This window comes from Nuphar pumila, chromosome 3, assembly GCF_984573655.1.
Source record: "Nuphar pumila chromosome 3, dmNupPumi1.hap1.1, whole genome shotgun sequence".
In the NCBI taxonomy this organism is placed as follows: Eukaryota; Viridiplantae; Streptophyta; class Magnoliopsida; order Nymphaeales; family Nymphaeaceae; genus Nuphar; species Nuphar pumila.
In genome coordinates, this window is record NC_143251.1 from 127,404,010 (window position 1) to 127,424,842 (window position 20,833).

The following is a 20,833-nucleotide window of genomic DNA, read 5'->3' on the forward strand; positions in this document are numbered from 1 at the left end:
TGGTCTAGAGGTCCAGACGGGAATTTGTTCTCATCTTGTGCTTAAAGCGGGTGCGAGTCTTATTTTAAAAAAAAGTGCCCTTCTGAGCCAAGGCATTGCATATATAACCTTGGAATTGGAGAGGGCTTAGACTAATATCTCCTACTGGAGGATGCCGTGTGATTTGCAGTTAACACTTTTGTTTTGATGCATCCGTGGCAGTTTTTTTTTCTTTTTTCAATGTTCCAGGAGTGGATGTGGTTCGGTGATCTAGCCGTGCTGGGTTAACCTGCCAAGCTTATTGTTGCACACCCAGAGGTGTAAAACTTTGTGGCTACAACCCCCTCCCCCAGGGCCCACACTTGATTAGGCCTGCACACAGGAACTGCCTCCCCGGAGCTTCAAAGTTGTGACGTGTGATGTGAACCGGCCCCAAATTGGATCCCCTAGCAGGTGAGGGAGGATCTGGTGCAATGTGATTGCACACTTTTAGTATGCTGGTGCACCTGATCACCCTCCATATTTGAGATACAGCCTGTCAGCTGTGGGGCCCAACAGCAGATAGTAGGTGATCAGGTGCAGCAGCACACCAAAGGTGTGCACTCACATTGCAGCCGATTTTCCCTCCAAGCAGGTTGCTCCTTTTCTGGCTAAATCCCCATAACACTTTGCTGGGTGTGTTTGTTACACTCCCACTCAAGGAAAGCCTCTTTCCTTTGAAAGAGCCACTTTGGAGGGAAAGTGCTTGCCCTGTGGAGAGGAGGTATGAACTCATTTTGATAAGAAAGATGTTTTTTTGAATTTATTATGTGGGTTCTACCATATATTTTCCATACGCATGTTTGTTTCATCCTTTTAGGGAAAGACCATATATTTCTTATGAAAGAGGAGCCTCTTTCACAGCAGAGGGCATGATCACATTTTTAAATCATGCCGGTTCTTTGTCATAGAACATTGCAAGCCTCCTGCTTCAAAAGTGAGATTTTGCTTGGTTTTCCTACATTTTTATGCTTGGATGTAATTTGATCACATTCCTTATCATCGAAGACTCATCAAACACAATGAATCACTACAACAATGAAGGTCAATAGTGGTGATTTTTCTCGTTGCTATTGCTCTATTTTTTGCCGTTATTGGCCTATAATGATGAGAATTCTCACTGATAAGTTACCCTAAAAAACTAACATTTGTTGACCAATAACAACATTTATAGGTCGTCGTTAAAGGTGATCCAACACCAACGAGTTTACTCGCTGAAACTGGGAACACTAATAATGGTAAGGTAGGCTATAACAGAGAGGTTGTTTTGATGGTGAGATACCCTATAACGGTGAGATCTCTGGCTCGCCGTTATAGGCTACCTATAGGTTAAAATATTCATGTCTCATTGTTATAGCCTATAACGGCAAGCATTAACTCATCGTTGTAGGCTATAACGGGAAAATTAATTCAATGGTATAGGCTAGCTATAACGGCGAAACAAAGATCTAGCCTATAACGATAAGACAGGAATGTCGCCGCTATAGGCTATAAACCTGCAAATTTAAAACTAAAAATTAATTAAAAAATATTTACATTAAAAAACTTGCAACTGAAACATACATTCAATAAAAATGTCAAATACACTTCAAACATACATCGTCAGACATTCGACATCAAATATACACATCAAACATATGTTTTTAAACATTCAACTTCAAATATACATCCTCAAACATTCACTTCAAAGAGTCAACTTCAAACATATATCCTCAAACATTCAACTTCAAACATACATTCTCAAACATTCATTTCAAACATGCATCCTAAAATATTCAATACACTTGGAACCATTGACATACACTTTATACATACATTCAACAAAAACTTTAAATATACTTTAAATATACACTTCAAAAATATAAACCCCCCTTACATCCTCTCCAAGTCTTCAACAAAAACACTTTAAATACAAACCAACTACATTATCTCAAAGCTTGCAACAAACACACTTTAAATACAAACCTTTTACACTTCATACATCCTCACATATACACTTCTAATACAAACCCCTTACACTCTCTACATCCTCTCAAATCCTGCAATAAACATATACAATTCTAATATTCACATGAATCAGAATTTAATTATAACAATTGTAGTAAAGAGTTTAAAAATCAAAACATTAATCAAAATAATTGTGGTGAAGAGTTTAAAAATCTAGGATGGAGCCTGCATCTCCTCTCTGAGCTTCCTAGTTGATTCTCTTTCTCACTCCATTTTTTGCCTAGTCGCTTCTATCTCTCACTTTATTTTTTGTCTAGTTGTTTTTTGTTGTCACATTATTTTCTCTCTTAATTATTGAAACTTTGTTTGCATCACGTCCAACTGAGAATATAGTTGTAAAATTCAAGTCTGGTTGGAGTAAGACGGTTTGGATGGAGAAAAAAATGCACTCATTCCCTCACATGTTTGTATCACGAATGAACGTGGCACTACAAAGTATGAGTTACTTACGTAAGTGTCTTCTGCTTCGCTACAAATGAATATCGTGCGATCTGAATGGGTGTGTGTTTCTTTGTAGAATGCACTTGTCATTGGTTTCTGCCCATCTATTTCAGTCTTCAAATAACAAATTAAGAATCTATTAGATCAAACATATTTAGCATTATACTATATAAAAAAATAATTTTTGAAAATAAAAAACTTAGTCTCATATGATTCCTCTATAGGTACGACGATAATCCACTGGTATGTTGGACCGTCTATTTTGCTCTATTCACCAAATTTTTCTTTGACACCCATTGTATCAAAGGAAGATCAATTAGTATACGAAAATTTAAAATTTAAATATTTATTTATTTATAAATATATATCCAATATTTACCGTCCAATAGTCTTCAGTAAAAAACTTGCAAATCCCTTTTCATACTTCAAAGTCGATTTCCTCAAGCAGATGTTGTTTTACTACATCGTGGTTTTGAAACTTCTGGTAATGCTTATGAAAACCTTCTCACAACTTTGAGTATGATAGATGAAGCTGCTTCTATATGCATTACTGACGTTCAAGTATATCTTTGTCTAAATCAAACTCTTCTTATACCGAATTATCAAAATATAGTTAGTAACACTCTTTTTATGAATTAATCTGTTTATCAAAGTATTATTAGGCAATATACTTACATAAACTGCCTCACACAACACCATCTTCTCATCGTCTATGACCTTCTTCTACGAGTTGTGAGTAAGTATGACCTATTCCCTGATGATGCACGAAAGCCTCATAGAGAATACAGAGGAGCCCTCGCACATGACTTCTTGTGTCCCATGCTTGATAGTTACTGAAGTCTTTCGTTGTTTGATTAGCTTTTGGTGGACTATACACTTTTTCTTCTCGCGTTTGCATTGAAAAGATTCTGCAATTGCTAATTTATAGTAAAAAACAAATATTAATAGGAATGACAGTAATAAAATTATAATTATACTAAAAAATATTGGATTAATATTTACCTAAGGCCACCGTAGATGACTCTAGAGCTGCAGTGGCCTATGATATATAGGGGACACATCTTTCTTCTTTGAAGTATCACCCACCTGTGATCCGAAGTCAATCTCGTATAGGTATTCACCTTGGCTAGTGGGTGACAAACTGATTCATGAGAAGGAGGAACACCTATCTCTTCGTTGTGAATGATATGTTGACATCTGTTAATTTCATGCAAACAATATTAGATCAAACTACAATTTACAATATTCACTATTATACAAGAACACCATTAAATCAAATAATCAACATCAACAAGAACATGGAGTAATATAATTTTTTAAATTTGTTAATATAGCACACAATTATGAAATATAAACAAGGGTCATATATATTTTTTAACTCATTTTCAAAAGAGAAATAATACAATGGCAGAAAATAGAGCAATAACACATGCACTTATATTACACAAAGATAGATGTTCAATTACACTTATATCAATTTATGGGTCTAGCCATGAGTCCTCTAGCCAATTAGGACTTTCTAGCAACATAGGGTCTTCCTTCTCTGTTTGTGATGGAGACATGCTCTAGTAACAAAAATGCCCTACAATATTAGAAAAGTGTCCAGCTTGGTTATGTTTATTGTTGTCTTCCGTTAGCTCCTATTGCTTTCTATTATCCCAAATCCTGGCTAGCTGACCCTTTGTTCTTCCCAATTTCTTGCAATTTTCGCCAATTTTTATTATTCTCACTCCAATTAGAGTTAGAATCCTAATAATTGCAAGAAAATTACAATAACATATAATGGTAACTGTTGTGTTCATGTTTTATCTTTGTAGGCTCACACATCTTTGTTGTTAAGAAGTGGCATTAGTTAATGAAATATACATTAAATTCTTTAATAAGTTGCAAATCCAAATAATAAAAAATAATAGCCAAGACTTGGCTTTAAAAGCATAAAGGGACCATTTTCATGTATTTTTTATCTTGCTAGGAAATGAGAAAAGTTTATCAAAAAACAAGAAACTATGATTGAGTGTGTAACAAGCACAAGAATAGAAGTGTGATGCAATCTCAAACATTGAACTAAAAAAAAATCAAATAAAACTTTTAAAAGGTAGAATTTTAACATATACAGAACGACTCTTAAAAAGTCCAAGAAGGCTTTGTCACTGCCTATAAAACTAGAAAACAAGATATATGAGTTTAGAACAGAAATACATCAAGACTATTAGTTGTCAATAAAGTAGCATATGGATGGGTGGTGTCACAACAGTCCTATTGTCCCAATAATTGTAGCAAATGAAAAGGTGATGAAAAATAAAAATGATAGATAATCCAAGTAAGGTGACTTCTCTTTCAAATAATGAAATCAAACTGCAACTAGAGTCTAATAACCAAGCAAACATCAAGGTGTCATGTATGTGATGACAAGTTGTTCAAGACATCAACAGATGAAGATTTTTTAACACATGGAAACAAAGGATCATCACATCCATCCGACATGAAAAGCAATATAATAGAACACAAAAGCTAACTAACCGACAGCTAAATCAGGTGTCAAATAAACACTATGAATTAGGAAACCACCAGAAGGGTCTGAACAAGGAGCATATCAACCTATTTTAGTAAATATTGAGATTCTTACCTACAAAAACCCATTTTCCATAGGTCAAATATCGCACAAACATCAATCACTTTTAATACTCATCTTTGTCAAATACTTCTAATACCATTCATCTATATATATATATATATGTTAATTGAAAAAAAAACCTAAAACTTAATTAAATATTCATTCTATTAAAAAACTAAACATAACCCTAACAAATATCATTCATAGTTTCATACATAGGCTAATTAAAAAAAAACTAACAACCTAATTAAATATTTATTCTAAAACCATTTACATATATATATATATGCTAATTGAAAAAAACCCTAAAAATAAAATCCATAAAAATAACCTGGTGGCTTAATGATATATATTATAAAAAAAATGTTAACAAAAACCTAAAAATAGACAAGGCCAAATAAGCATACCTTGAGCATGAGCATAGAGCGAAGAGGAAGTGAGCAATGAAGAGGGAGGGAGTCATCAGAGTGAGCAACAAGGAGGAGGAAGGGAGCAGGGCAGGGGGTCGCCAGAGTGAGCAGCAAAGAGGAAGGTCAAATTAAACGACGAGTAAGAGGGAAGGAGGGAGAGAGCCGGGCAGGGGGTCGCTGGAGTGAGCAGCAAAGATGGAGGGGGTCATCGGATTGAACAACGAGAAAGAGAGAGAGAGAGAGAGAGAGAGAGAGAGAGAGAGAGAGAGAGAGAGAGAGAGATGGGTAGGGGGTCACCAGAGTGAGCAACAAAGAGGGGGGGAGGGAGTCGGGCAAGGGGTCGCCAAAGTGAGCAGCGAAGAGTGAGTGAGTGAGGGAGCCGGTAGGGGTTTGTGGGAGTGAGCAATGATCAAGAGATCAGAAAGCAGGGAGAGACAAGAGAAGGAGAAAGAGAGGGAGGCTCCCCTCATGGCCCATCTTAAAAAAATTCTCAAATACTAGTCAAATGGAGGCTTTGACCTCACCCTATAACAACAACATAACTATCGTCATTATATAGTAAATCTATAACGACAATATAATTGTCGTCCTTATATAGTAAACCTATAACGGCGAGAGCCAGATCTCATCGTTATTAATCATTAACGATGAGATCTTCTGGGTATTAAATATATCCGTTAATGTATTTTAACCTGATATCTAATGGCCAGAAAATCTTACCATTATGCATAGGTCTTTAACTGCGAGATATGTGCAGAGACAAGGCAGAACTGAGAACATAAATATCTCGGTTATTTATGAAGCTATAGTAGCGACATTCATGACTGTAGTAGAGTAATAATGAAGATATATTTATGTTCCTGCTATTACCTATCAATTAGCGGGGACAACAATCTCGCTATTATTGCTTAATCAATAGCGGCGTGAGTTTTTATCACAGTCAAAGAGTCGCTGCTATTGACTTGCATCCTGGTAGCGAATACACGCAATATGCATTGTGTTGCATGTCTGTGAAACAATCTTGATTGGATTAGCAAGCGCATAGTGGACCATTGGGATTTATTTCTGACAGTGACCACTCACCAAGTTTTTGTATGCCCTACAACCACTCTTAAATTAAAAACAACAACTAATGATGCCGATTAAGATCATGAAATAAGAAATACATCTCTCTTGAATTGCCAAGTATTGACCTTTATGGTTGTTGCCATCTCATAAACATGCTGATGTTATTAGCCAGGTCTTTTAACAAGTCATTAACAGTTGCAGACTAGTAGTCTATCTGAAATGATTATTTCTTGTAATCAACTGTTATTCATCTTAGAATCAATCCATAGCCCCAAGTGGAAACCAAAGAACATGAGGATAAAGTAGTGGACCAGAGTTGTGCGCTAGCTTTCCCTCATCTTGATCAATTATTTGAAGTAGCTTTACAGGATTATAGAATTATAATATGCATTGACAAGATATAAAGATGCTTCCATCCCTAGTTGAGAGCAGGGCGATTCTTTCAACAACGCGAAAGATGAATAAGGCAACTATTTTGAAGAGAAGCAGGGTGATTCTTTCAATAACGCGAAAGATGAATAAGGTGACTCTCTTGAAGAGGTATAAGGTGATGCCAGGATGTGTTAAAATAGACATCAAGTTTTTTCTTTATGTTAGGATAGCTGAAAAATGTTACTAATATGATAAAAATTGTAGTTGATTCAAAATGATTGAAATATGCACCTCTGTGCGAAAGATATTCCCTCTTCTTTCTAGAGTATTACCTCCAACTAGGTTAACTTCCTAGAATCAAGAATCAAGTTCAAATTATTGTTGTTGGGTTTCTTTAAGGAAGCTATTCATTTTCTTGATATGAAGAGAAAGAAAAGATATTCTCAACATCATAAAATCAATTGATGAAAAGGATATTGATAAAAGAATTTCACATAAATAAAGATAATTCTTGACAGATTTGGCAGTTTGATATCTAGGGTTTTCCCGTGATGATCTTTTTGCACTCTTTTGAGACATAAAAATTGAGGTTTCTTTGGGTTTGGCAAGAATTTCATCGCATCTGCCTTCAACTTGATGATATTCTGATTTTTTCGAGAATGACACATCACATACTCCTTCAACTTGGAGATGATCCGAGTCTTCTTTGATCCCAAGAATTGAGTTGATAATATTATCTCTTAGATTTAATTCTCTTGATGATAACACTGATCAAATATCTTTTAGGGATTGGCAGGAGGTTCATCGCATCGGCTTTCAACTTGACAATGATTTAAACTTTTTCTGGAAGGACACGTCACATGCTCCTTCAACTTGGAGATGATATGAGTTTTCTTTGGCCTCAGGGGTCTAACTCATTCATCAGTCTTCATCTTGACAATGATTGAGAGATCACTTTTGAATATAGTTAATTGCAACTTGAATGATTGAAGAGATATTAAGATTGAGTGGATTCTTTTTATCGCGCAGAATATTTCCACTGCCTTATTACCAAAAGAATAATCTTTAAAAATGTGCCATAGATACGATCAATATTAATTCACTTATGGCTTTTCAACATCATTGAATTTTCTTTTACCGGTCATATCGAGGTTTTTTTCTTCATCCTTTTTGTTGACCAATAGAAAAAGCTTTGAATTTTATTCTTTCTTCGCAAGAGCTTTCACTACAAGAAACCTATGGATTAGCGATGACCTAAATCCGTCGCTAATCCGACGCTAATCTATCGCTAAGCTGTTAGCGATGGATTAACATCGAATTAGAGACGAATAGCTTCCATCACAAATTTTTCGATGCTAATTAGCGACGGAATATATCTGTCACCCATTCCGTCGCTATGTAGCGACAGAATATATCTGTCACCAGTTCCGTCGCTAAGTTACGACGGAATAACGAATGCCAACATCCGTCGCAAGGTCGTCGTTACTATACGGTGATTTTGGTGTTGCGACAAATTTATAGTCATCGCTAATCCATCGCTATATTCAACGCTAATAGTAATTAGCGATGGATATATCCGTCGCTAATCCGTCACAAACAAGGAAAAAAAATTTAAAAAAAAATATTTGAAAATTAAATATCGAGAAAAAATTTCTCGTGATACAATTTATATTTCCTGTACAATTTATATTTTCTGTGAATAAAAAACAAAGTACACATCAAAATACATATAAAAGGAAACTAAAACAATTAATCGATCCATTGTAAAATTCCCAAGTTCTAATTATTTACAATTCAACATTTACATTTTTAAAACAAAAAGAAAGTAGAACAAATTCAACACATGAATCTAATCATCGCCAAGATTTTGTGCGTCCTCTTATTCATTGTCTTGATTTGTCCCTTCAGCTCCACTACGTTGATTATCGCCCGCAACCTACACGAGAATTAAAAGGTCAATATTGATAAACAAAATATACTGAAATAAATTATACTCTATATGTGATTCTATCATGCTCATATGTGTTCTAAGGCACTAAAAAAACTTCATATGTGATTCTATCATGCTCATATGTGTTCTTAAGGTAGTAAAAAAAACTTATATGTGATTCAATCATGCTCATATGTGTTGTAAGGCAGTCAAAAAAATGTATATGTGATTCTACCATGCTCATATGTGTTCTAAGGCAGTAAAAAAAACTTTATATGTGATTCAATCATGCTCATATGCGTTCTAAAGGTAGTAAAAAAACTTTTTATGTGATTCTACCATGCTCATATGTGCTCTAAGGCAGTAAAAAAACTATATATGTGATTCTACCATGCTCATATGTGTTCTAAGGCAGAAAAAAAACTTTATATATGATTCTATCATGCTCATATGTGTTCTAAGGCAATCAAAAAAACTTTATATGTGATTCTATCATCCTTATATGTGCTCTAAGGCAGTAAAAAAACTTTATATGTGATTCTATCATGCTCATATGTGTTCTATGGCAGACAAAAAATTGTATATGTGATTCTATCATGCTCATATGTGTTCTAAGGCAGTAAAAAAAATGTATATGTGATTCTATCATGCTCATCAAAAAAATGTATATGTGATTCTATCATGCTCATATGTGTTCTAAGGCAGTCAAAAAAACTTTATATGTGATTCTATTATGCTCATATGTGCTGTAAGGCAGTCAAAAAACTTTATATGTGATTCTATCATGCTCATATGTATTCTAAGGCAGTAAAAAAACTCTATATGTGATTCTATCATACTCATATGTACTCTAAGGCAGTCAAAAAACTTTATATGTGATTCTATCATGCTCATATGTGTTCTAAGGCAGGCAAAAAACTATATATGTGATTATATCATGCTCATATATGTTTAAGGCAGTAAAAAAAATGTATATGTGATTCTATCATGCTCATATGTGCTCTAAGGCTGTCAAAAAACTGTATATGTGATTTTATCATGCTCATATGTGTTCTAAGGCAGTTAAAAAAACTTTATATGTGATTCTATCATGCTCATATGTGCTCTAAGGCAGTCAAAAAACTTTATATGTGATTCTATCATGCTCATATGTGTTCTAGGGCAGGCAAAAAACTGTATATGTGATTATATCATGCTCATATGTGTTTTAAGATAATAAAAAAAACTATATATGTGATTATGTCATGCTCATATGTGCTCTAAGGCAGTCAAAAAACTATATATGTGATTCTATCATGCTCATATGTGTTCTAAGGCAGGCAAAAAACTGTATATGTGCTCTAAGCTTGTCAAAAAAACTGTATATGTGATTCTACCATGCTCATATATGCTCTAAGGCAGTAAAAAAACTATATATGTGATTCTACCATGCTCATATGTGTTCTAAGGCAGTAAAAAAATTGTATATGTGATTCTATCGTGCTCATATGTGTTCAAAGGCAGTAAAAAAATAGTATATGTAATTCTATCATGCTCATATGTGTTCTAAGGCAGTAAAAATATTATACTAAAATATTATATAAAAGGTCAGTATTGACAAACAAAATATACTGAAATAAATTATATGCAATGCACCTAAGTTAAGGCAATCAAAGTTATATGAAATCTAATGACATGCAATACATCACATGAAACTTTTATACCTGAGAGGCACCTGCAAACAAAGCTCCCATGTTCTGCAAAAAACTATTGAACTCATCTCGAAGAACACCGACAATTGTTTTATGGAAGTAGTCACGCATTGTGTCCTTAACGATCTGGCGTACATCATCCCTAGAATCAGTCGGATGCTTGGAGTTGATGTTGACGGGAGAAGTCTCTGAGTCGTGACTGGAGGAACCAACGACTGGTGAGTTATTCATATTACTCCCAAACCCGAACATAAGACCCTTTTTGGGTTCACCTGCTACAGTCACCCATGCTGCAGGATCAAAAGGCGGATGCTGAGTGGAGTCATCGCCATATCGGTCTATCATCTGTTGCTCGTATGACTCATGCAAAATAATGTTTACAATATGAATTAATAATTAAGAATTACAATGTTTATGATAACTTGTATATTATAATGATTATTAATACAATACATACATACCATTGTCGTTCTCGCCTTCTTCGATACGAACTCTCTCGTGGTCTTACGTTTATGTATTTAAACAAACACATCCTTGTATGGAACAATACTGTTTTTTTCTGCTTCCTGCGAAGTGAAATGATAAAAGATTTAGTTAACAGGTTTACAACAATACTTATAAAATTGATTTGTTTATATATTGATGAGTTACCATTTTCTTTAGGTGACTCCCAAAAGTCCTAGATTCACCTGTGTGTAGATGGGCTTCGGGCATTTTTGCTCGATTTTGTACAGCCTTCGCTGAGCGATTTTGAAATGCATCCTCAACCCACTTGTCACACATTGCATCCCAAACATCTGACATGATAGTAGGAGGTCTATGGCCCTTCCACTGCAGTGGGTCATCTATCCCGCCAGATGCTTTTCTTATTGCAGTCTTCATATTGTGCAACATGTCTCCAAATCGATTGACAGCCACCTTCTGCCACACCTTCCTTGCATCATGTTCCTCCATCGCAGTTGCGAAGCAATTTGAAGCCTATAAATATTTTTAGAAAGTTAGTAGACATGAATATAATAAATAATTAAATATGAAACACATTAACTATGAAAAATAATTATATATCGTGAATGAGGACCACAATCTGTCTATCACCTCTTTTGGATGCTCTTTTCATTGAGCGATCAGTTCTGGTAGATTGTCACACATTTCTATACATTCAAATAATTCAAATCATTCACAACAAGTATTGCAATACATTCAAAACATTGGAATACATTCAAATAGAGGTTTGTATTACAAGATTTTGCTCACTAGCTCGAGAATTCTTCCTCATCACTTGTTTGGCTTTCATATTCTTCTTCTTCTTCTTCTTCTTCATTTTCTTATTCTTCATTGTTTGCCCATCCACTTGATATATCATTTGGATCACATTCTTCTATGAATGTTTCATCGACCAATGGAGATAAGACATGCATATCATGCGCAACATCGTGACCATAAGAGAAGTCATAGATATCATCTGATTGATAGTAATCACTTTCTTCAGTTAACTTGTCTTCCTGTAACTGATCATACTCAGGGTATAATTTGGACTTCACCTTGCAAACTACCCACCATTCATTTCTATCTGACGTTTTTGTACTCGGATATGAAGTATAATAAACTTGTTGAGCTTGCGAGGCTAATATGAATGGTTCATATGTTCCAAACCTTGATTTATGATTCACCTCCACAATGCCTGAGGCTTTGTCGACTCTTGTTGCAGTTGGATCAAACCAATGACACTTGAATAAAGTTACCCTAGCTATTATTTATGCCTAAGTAAGTCAACTCCATTATTTCCTCTATAACACCGTAGTAATCATATTCATTTTCACCGTAGTTGCTACCCTTGACACACACACCACTATTCATCGTTGATTTGTTTATACTATAGTCTTTTGTATGGAATCGATAACCATTTACGATATACTCGTTGTAACATTGCACAACTTTGGTCAGACCATTTTGTAAATCACATATTCCTTGATCTTTAACATCACCATGGTGGACCTACAAACATAAACAATAAGAAATTTAAAATCTCTTCTAAAGTGTACGCCTTAGACTTGCCTTCTAAGATCATCTATGGAAGCTATACATCTTCTTAGACAACTTATTGAAAGATATAGAGAGAGGAACAAAGATTTGCATATGGTTTTTATTGATTTAGAGAAGGCATACGATAGAGTACCTAGGGACGTTCTCTGGTGGACAATGATGAAGAAAGGTGTTTCTCTCAAGTACATTAGTATAATTAAAGATATGTATGAAGGAGTAGTAACCAATGTCCGCACTTGTGGAGGGGTGACAACCAATTTTCCGATAACGGTTGGGTTACATCAAGGATCTGCTTTAAGCCCTTTCCTATTTGCGATAGTGATGGATGAGCTTACAAGATCAATTCAAGAAAATGTACCGTGGTGTATGTTGTTTGCTGATGATATTGTTTTGATTGATGAGTCTAGAGCTGGGGTTAATGCTAAGTTAGAATTATGGAGACAGACATTGGAAGCTAGAGGTTTTAAGTTGAGTAAGAGTAAGACTGAATATATGGAATGTCGGTTTAGTAAGCAACGAAGTAGTGATGGGAGTGTAGTGAAGCTTGGTGAGCAAGATATACCGGTGAATGATTATTTCAAATATTTGGGATCCATCATTCAAAAGTATGGAGAAATTGATGGAGATGTAAATCATAGGATAAAGGTTGGGTGGATGAAATGGAAAAGTGCTACTGGAGTGCTGTGCGATCGTAGAATGCCATTGCAGTTGAAGGGAAAGTTTTATAGGACGACTATTAGACCCGCTTTACTATTTGGTACGGAATGTTGGGCTGCCAAGAGACATCATATTCAAAAAATGAGTGTAGCTGAGATGCGGATGCTTAGATGGATGTGTGGAAATACAATAAAAGATAAGATTCGGAACGAAGAGATACGTAAGAAGGTAGGTGTTGCACCCATTGAAAATAAGATGCGAGAGAATCGTTTACGGTGGTTTGGACATATTCGGCGAAGGCCTAATGATGCTCCAGTTAGAAGGTTGGAGAAATGGGAAAATATATTAGTTAAAAGAGGTCGGGGTAGGCCTAGGAAGACTTGGATGGAGATGATAGGAAAGGATATGAATGCTTTGAACCTCACCGAGGACATGGCGTTGGATAGAAATGATTGGAGGAAAAGGATTCATGTGGAAGACCCAAAATGAATTTCTTTTTTGGTTCATATCGCTGACCCCAATTGTTTTGGGATGAAGGCGTAGTTGTTGTTGTTGTTGTTGTTGTTCTAAAGTGTACGCCTCACAAATAGAGCCTTCTACTCTTGCTTTATTACGAACCTTTTTTTTGAGGTCAAACATGCATCTGTCAAAAATATACATTTCAAATTTGAAATATCTGTCATTCAAGAGACAAATATAAGAAAACATATACCTTTCAAATGGGTACATCCACCGATATTGCACAGGACCACCAACCCTTAGTTCATATGGCAAATGTATGATCAAATGTTCCATAACATTGAAAAATATTGGCGGAAAAAACTTTTATAGCAGACAAATAGTAGTAATAAAAGAGTCCTCGAGATTTTTTACATAAGATATTACGACTTACGATGTGCACAATGTTCTAAAAAATCTACTCAACTCAGACAATACACCCCATATAGGTTTGTCTAACATATCATGGAATGCTAGGGATATCAATCGTTGCATAAAGATATGACAATCATGGCTCTTCAACCCATATAACTGTCCATCGTCAATCTTCACAACCCTAGCAATGTTAGAGATATATCCATCTGGAAATCTCAACTGTCTCAACCATTAACATACCTGCTTTATTTGATCAGGTCCAAGTGTGTACCTTGCCTTTGGTTTTAGTACTTTGCCATTATACACTTTGAGTTCCAATTCTGATCTTTTACATATTACTTTTAAATCCATACGGGCCTTCAAATTATCCTTTATTTTTCCTTTAACATTCATTATTATATTAAACACATTATCAAACATATTTTTCTCTGCATGCATCACATCCAAATTATGTCGTATCAATAAGGTCGACCAATATGGTAGTTCCCAAAAAATAGATTTATTTGCCCAATTGTGATCCTTCCCAAATCCAAGGAAGGGCGTTAGACTACGGGCATCTGTTAATACATCCGGAAAGTATTACAATCTTCTTTAAATCTCTATGTCAGACAATCTTGTGGGTGAACCTTCCATTTCAGTTGTGTCTGCTCGAAACACATTCCTTTGGCGTCAGAACGGATGGTCGCTGGGTAGAAATCGACGATGACACTCAAACCAGCAAGGCTTCCTTTCATGCATCAATCTAAAAGTTTTTGTATCCTCCATGCAGTACGGACATGCCAACCTCCCATGTATGCTCCAACCAGATAACATATCATATGCAGGGAAGTCACTGATTGTCCATAAAACAACGACCTTCATATTGAAATTTTATTTTTTTTGGGCATCATACGTGGTAACACCGTCATCCCACAGTACTTTTAGTTCATCATTCAATGACATTAAATATACATCAAGATTTTGGCCAGGTGAGGTCGGACCAGGGATCAATAGAGACAAGAAAAGATTTAAACGCTTCATACACAAGTTTGGTGGAAGGTTGTATTCAGTTACAAATACTGACCAACATGAGTATGGAGTTGATCTATCCTCAAATAGATTAAATCCATCTGTACATAGTTTGAGTCTAACATTTCTCACTTCCATTGCAAAGTTCTGATGAGTACGATCAAAGTGCTTTCAAGCTTCCGCGTCAACAGGATGCGTGATCTTGTCTTCATCATGTCGAACTTTATTTGCATGTCATTTCATGTGTTTAGCTGTCCTTGAAGACATATACAATCATTGCAATCCGAAAAAATGAGGCAGGGGTCGCCCCCCTGCCCCCAAAAAAAAAGAGGCAAGGGGCCGACCCCTGCCGAAAAAAAAGAGGCAGGGGGTCGCGACCCCCTGCTGGAAAAGCTGGAGGGCGACCCCCCTACCGAAAATAAAAAATGAGGCAGGGGGACGACCCCCTACCGTAAAAAAAAATGAGGCAGGCGCCCCCCTGCCGAAAAAAAGAACGAGGCAAGGGGAGCGACCCCCTGTCGAAAAAAAATTAGGCAGGGGGTCACCCCCCTTTCCAAAAAAAAAAGAGGCAAAGGGCGACCCCCTGCCCGAATAAAAAAATGAGGCAAAGGAGGCGACCCCCTGCCAGAAAAAAAAGAGGCAGGGGGGCGACCCCCTGCCCGAATAAAAAAATGAGGCAAGGGGGGCGACCCCTGCCCGAATAAAAAAATGAGGCAGAGGGTGCCCCCCTGTCAAAAAAAAAAGAGGCAGGGGGGCGACCCACTGCCGAAAAAGCAGGGGGCAACCCCTCTGTCGAAAAAAAAATGACCCACTTATCTGGGAGACGCCAGGCGGTGAGCGGAGGGCGACGGGCGGCGGAATGGGGGGTGATGGGCCGGGGGAGGGACGAGCGGTAGACCAGGGAGCGACGGGCCGCCGACGACGGGCTGGGGAGTGCGTCGGGCGAGAGAATGCGTCGGGCGGGAGATACGAAACAGGAAAGAGAAAGAAGGGTTCTGATTAGGGATTTACGGGAAACTTAGCGACGGATTTGGCGACGACGAACTTTCGTCGCAACGCCATCGCAAATGCACATGACCAGTTAGCGACTAAATATTTTCATCGCTAACATCATCGCCAAATTCGTCGCTAAATACCACAGGTATTGCGACAAAAACCTGACGTCGCTAAGTCGTCGCTAAGTAGCGACGAATTTGGCGACGAAAGTTTTTCTGTCGCTATTTTCATAAATATTACGGATTTTAGCGACGGATTTGTTTCTCTCATTAATCTGCCACAAAATTGTGATAGAAAAAATCTGTCGTAAACTTCCATCGCGAATGATCATTTTTCTTATAGTGCAATTGTCCTCTCTATAAGAGGACATTCGCATCGATAAATTAGGACATCTGAAATACTAATCAAGTGTGGTAAAACCCCCTGAAGCAGTCTGTGAATACATTTCAACCAAACGCACATTTGAAATATATTTAAAGTTTTTGTTAAATGTATGTTTGAAGTATATTTGAAGTTTCAGTTGAATGTATGTTTAAAGTGTATCTCAATAGTTTGAAGTGTATTGAATGTTTGAGGACGTATGTTTGAAGTTGAATATTTGATGATGTATGTTTGAAGTTGAATGTTGTTCAGTCTCAATTTGAGGATTTATATTTGAAGTTGAATGTTTGAGGATGCATGTTTTAAGTGTATATTTAAAGTTTTTGTTGAATGTATGTTTTGGTTGCAAGTTTTTTAATATAAAAAAGATTTTTTTTAAATTAATTTTTAGTTTTTAATTTGCAGGTTTATAACCTATAGCGACATTCTTGTCTCACCATTGTAGGCGAGATCCCTATCTCTCCGTTATAACTAACCTATAATGACAAGTTAATTCTCTCTATTCCAGCTTACAATGATGAGTTAATGCTCATTGTTATAGGCTATAACGACGAGATAGGAATGTTATAACTTATAGGTAGCCTATAACGGTGAGCTAGAGATTTTGCCGTTATAGGGTATCTCACTGATATAAAAATGTCGCTGCTATAGACTATCTTGCCGTTATTAGTGTTCTCGGTTTGGGTGAGATTTTTTGCTAGTATTGGTTCACCTTTTAACAACAACCTATAAATGTCGTTGTTATTGTTCAACAAAGACCATTTTTTGTGGCAACTTATTGACGAGAATTCTCGCTATTATACGCCAATAATAGCGAGAAATAGAACAATGGCAGCAAGAAAATTGCCGCTATTGACCTTAGTCCTTGTAGTGACACCATTGGAAAGTTATTGTATTTGCCTCTTATGTTTAATATGCAACTCACAAACTGGTGTGCTGGATGTTGAATGTTTGAACATCATCCCTATCTTAAATCCGGCTTTGACTTCGACTAATATCTGGACATCTACATCCTCAAAAAAGAAAAGGAAAATAGAAAAAAGCGATTTCATAAAACAGAGATGAACACGGCTAGGTCTACATGCACTTAATGACCATATCTCTCTCTCTCTCTCTCTCTCTCTCTCTCTCTCAAACACAAAAAAATCGCTGTGCATGTAGCGATTTTCTGTGTTTTTGCATTTTACAAAGAATATCGCTGAATGTGTTGGCAATTTTACTAGTTTTGTGTGGCCCGAATACTTTGTAAAGTACTCGAGCCTGATCACCTGACTATCGGGGTTAAATCAAATAGAAAGTCAATTAGATAATTCAAGCTCGTGTTCCTCAAAAAATTATTCTACAATAAAAAGAAATAAAGAATAAAAAACAGTAATGATACAAAATTCTACCGAAGTTGATAAAAGTATATTTCTCAACGTCCCAACAGGCAAAGACTATATATATATATATATATATATATATATATATATATATATATATATATATATATATATATATATACATCCGACATTCTCCACCGATTGAACCATTGCCTTCTTTTATCCACCTTCAGTAAGCCAGCATAAGAAATTTCAGATTATCATTCCCAAGAACACTGTCACGATGCTCAAACTCGTCCCTGAATATATTACTCAAAATTAGTAGGAAATGATTTCAGTTGGAGTAAAATAGACGCAAAATGTCACCTGGAAATCAACCAATTGTCTCCTCACCGCAGCGTGAAAACAGTATGGAGAAACAGTCCTCCCCTAGCTACTCAATCTAATGCACAACACTCTCATGAGTATTTCGACAGGTTGTCCTAGCATTGTAGGTCACTCCTGAATCGTAGAAACGACTCGTTTTTGCACTGTGCCATTGTGGCACTAAAAAACAAATTAAAAAAAAACCGCGCTCCCATCTCCCAACCCCTGAACAGCTGTATTAATCTAAACCAGCCAAGAAGGAACGCATTCTTCCCCAATCTGACAAGGTTACTGTTTACTTGTATGAGACCAAGCCATTTTCGGGATAATGTCATATATATATATATATAGAGAGAGAGAGAGAGAGAGAGAGAGGTGATGGCACAGTGTCCAAGGTTTGGGGATTAACACTTCTGCATGGTTATGAGATCAAGTTAACCAAATTTCACCAAATCATGGAATTAAACACAGAAATGTAAATATGCAAATGAAGATGTGATCGATGTCTATATTAGAAAAACATGATGATATTGAATGTGTCAGCGTTATTTATGTAGTATAGCATCTTACAAAGGTGGAATTAACTGGCAAGCCACACATTATAGAGAAGAAAAGCATAGAAAAACCTATGGAGAAAACAGATATGACCACTTATTTCTTTTTTGCTTCTATGTCCCATCTTCCTTTCAACTATAACCTGCAAAATTTTGAAATTCATCTTCAAATGGTCCACGAAAGGAGGAATTATGCCAGAGCCCATAAGTTAGATGCTAGGCAAAAACTTGTGAAAAAGCTACTACAAGAAACTACTCGGTACGTTTCCTCCACATTCTCAGGAATGAACCAGTCCAACACAGCAGAAGAAGTAAACCAAAAACCAGATGAGAAAAAGAAATGATTAATCAAGAAAGCAGATTACAATCTTTTTCTAAGTCAATATCCACCACCCTTTAGGAGTCAAGACCTTAATCCCCTAAAACCCTAGAAAAGAAACCCGAAATCCAAAGGGCAAAGGTCATTTCGTCTCTCTCTCTCTGAAGATTGAAGATACAAAGCTTTGAAATAGCCCAAATTCCAATATGGGGGTGAAAAGAAAGACAAAAGGGGTCATCTCTCTCTCTCTCAAGAAGGTTTCTTACCAAGTGTACGCTTGTTATTATGAATCCACACCTTGAGCACATGCCTCTTCACATTCATTTCCATGCAAAATTGTTGCACCGCTGCCTCATCGTGCTTCTGTATCCTCCACCCCAACTTCTCCGCCAACTCCAGCATCCTATCCTTCTGCTCCTGCGTGAACTTCGTCCTGAACCTTTTCTTCAGCACCCCACCACCACCACCATGGTAGTTCTCAATCTCCTCATCTTGGTACTCTCTGTGCGGAAGAACCAACGCCTGATGGTTGTGGGGAGGCTGAGGGTGGTGAGCCAAAGGGTGGGGTCCCGCCCGCAGGTACCCACCTCCTCCCGGCGGCGTGGGAGCTCCGGCACGGTAGTAAGGGAGAGCGAATTGCGGGAAGTGGTCTCCATCGCCGTCCCGGCGGTGGAAGTTCCGGTGGCAATTGCACGCCGCGCACTTGAGGGCGTCGAGCGTGCCCTCCTCCCCGGCGGGCATGAACTCGCCGCACCCGTCGATGGCGTGCCCTCCGATGCTGACGGCGTGGTTCCGCAGACACTCCTTATACCTCGGCTTCCTGCTGGCCGGCGACTCTCCGGCGGACGCCGCCATCATCTTCGTCCGCGACCGCTCGTAGCTTCCGGAAACCGACACCATAGGTGGCAGTGTCACCTCCCCTTCTTCCTCCTGCTCGTCGAAGTCCATACTAGTAACAGATAGTGCTCGGAGGGATAGGTTAGAGAAGAAGAGACTGCGCAAGTAACAGATAGTGCTCCGGCGAGAGGATAAGAAGGCTCTGATTGGCCATATGTGATGTATAGGAGAGAGAGAGAGAGAGAGAGAGAGAGAGAGAGAGAGAGAGAGAGAGAGAGGATGTTTGGTTTTAATTTTTTGGGTTTTGGACAAAGCAGGTTATATGTTCCCCCGGGCCGGTACTGAGATCTCATGTTCGGGGGTTCCAAATAGCGCCACGTATAAGATGCAGACCGGCATGTATCCCCATGTGTGTCTGCATCATATTGCATCGTAATTTGGTGCTGCATCAAAGACCTAAGTACCCTTTACCGCCATTCGCTTCTTCTTCTTTGAACGGACATAAATGCCCTCCTTCTAGAAAACTGAATCGTCGGTTCGTGAAAAGGACAAAATTGCCCTCCATTGTTATCGCGCCAAAACGTTCCGCAAAGTTTGCGTATGTAGCAAGCCTTATGTTGTAGGATTTAAATAGTTCAAAACAATTCATTCTCGATCTAAGCAGAAAACTCTATCGGAGCATACTCTGCTTTCATCTGTTGTCGTCGGAGCATCCTTTCCTTTGTTCCAGAGCATCGGTTTCCGTCTTACGCGCAGTCGCAGCATCGTTGCCACCTTCTGTTGCGTATTAGTTGTTACTGTTGCTTACTCTACAGTTGGAATATCCAAAATCTCATCGTTTCGGTGAGTTTCGTGTAAGGTTTCTTTCTTCAATCTGAAGATTGCTTCTTATACAACGATTTGTAAGTTTGATAAATCTTACAACG

The 20,833-nt window shown here is 37.4% G+C and overlaps 1 protein-coding gene across 3 annotated transcripts; it reads right to left on the reverse strand.

The window, feature by feature from the left end:
- Positions 1 to 17,994: 17,994 nt before the first annotated feature.
- On the reverse strand, positions 17,995 to 20,172 carry LOC149843704 (zinc-finger homeodomain protein 1-like). Of its 3 annotated transcripts, none has more exons than XM_090001898.1 (2): positions 19,337 to 20,172; positions 17,995 to 18,130 (listed from the first exon to the last, which is right to left on the reverse strand). In XM_090001898.1, the coding sequence occupies exons 1-2, from the start codon at positions 20,016 to 20,018 to the stop codon at positions 18,084 to 18,086; spliced, it is 729 nt and encodes a 242-aa protein (XP_089858024.1). In that variant the 5' UTR covers positions 20,019 to 20,172; the 3' UTR covers positions 17,995 to 18,083. The 3 variants fall into 3 exon arrangements, with proteins under 3 accessions (XP_089858024.1, XP_089858023.1, XP_089858025.1); XM_090001897.1 differs by lacking the exon at positions 17,995 to 18,130 and adding an exon at positions 18,742 to 18,887; XM_090001899.1 differs by lacking the exon at positions 17,995 to 18,130 and adding an exon at positions 18,860 to 18,894.
- Between the last annotated feature and the right edge of the window lie 661 nt (positions 20,173 to 20,833).

What these genes read in the sequence shown, in the direction of transcription:
- LOC149843704 (XM_090001897.1), bottom strand. Translation starts at nt 20,018, where the DNA reads ATGGACTTCGACGAGCAGGAGGAAGAAGGGGAGGTGACACTGCCACCT. An exon ending in TAATAACAAGCGTACACTTG is followed by an intron (nt 18,888 to 19,336) that starts GTAAGAAACCTT and finishes TGCAGGTTATAG; the next exon opens with TTGAAAGGAAGATGGGACAT.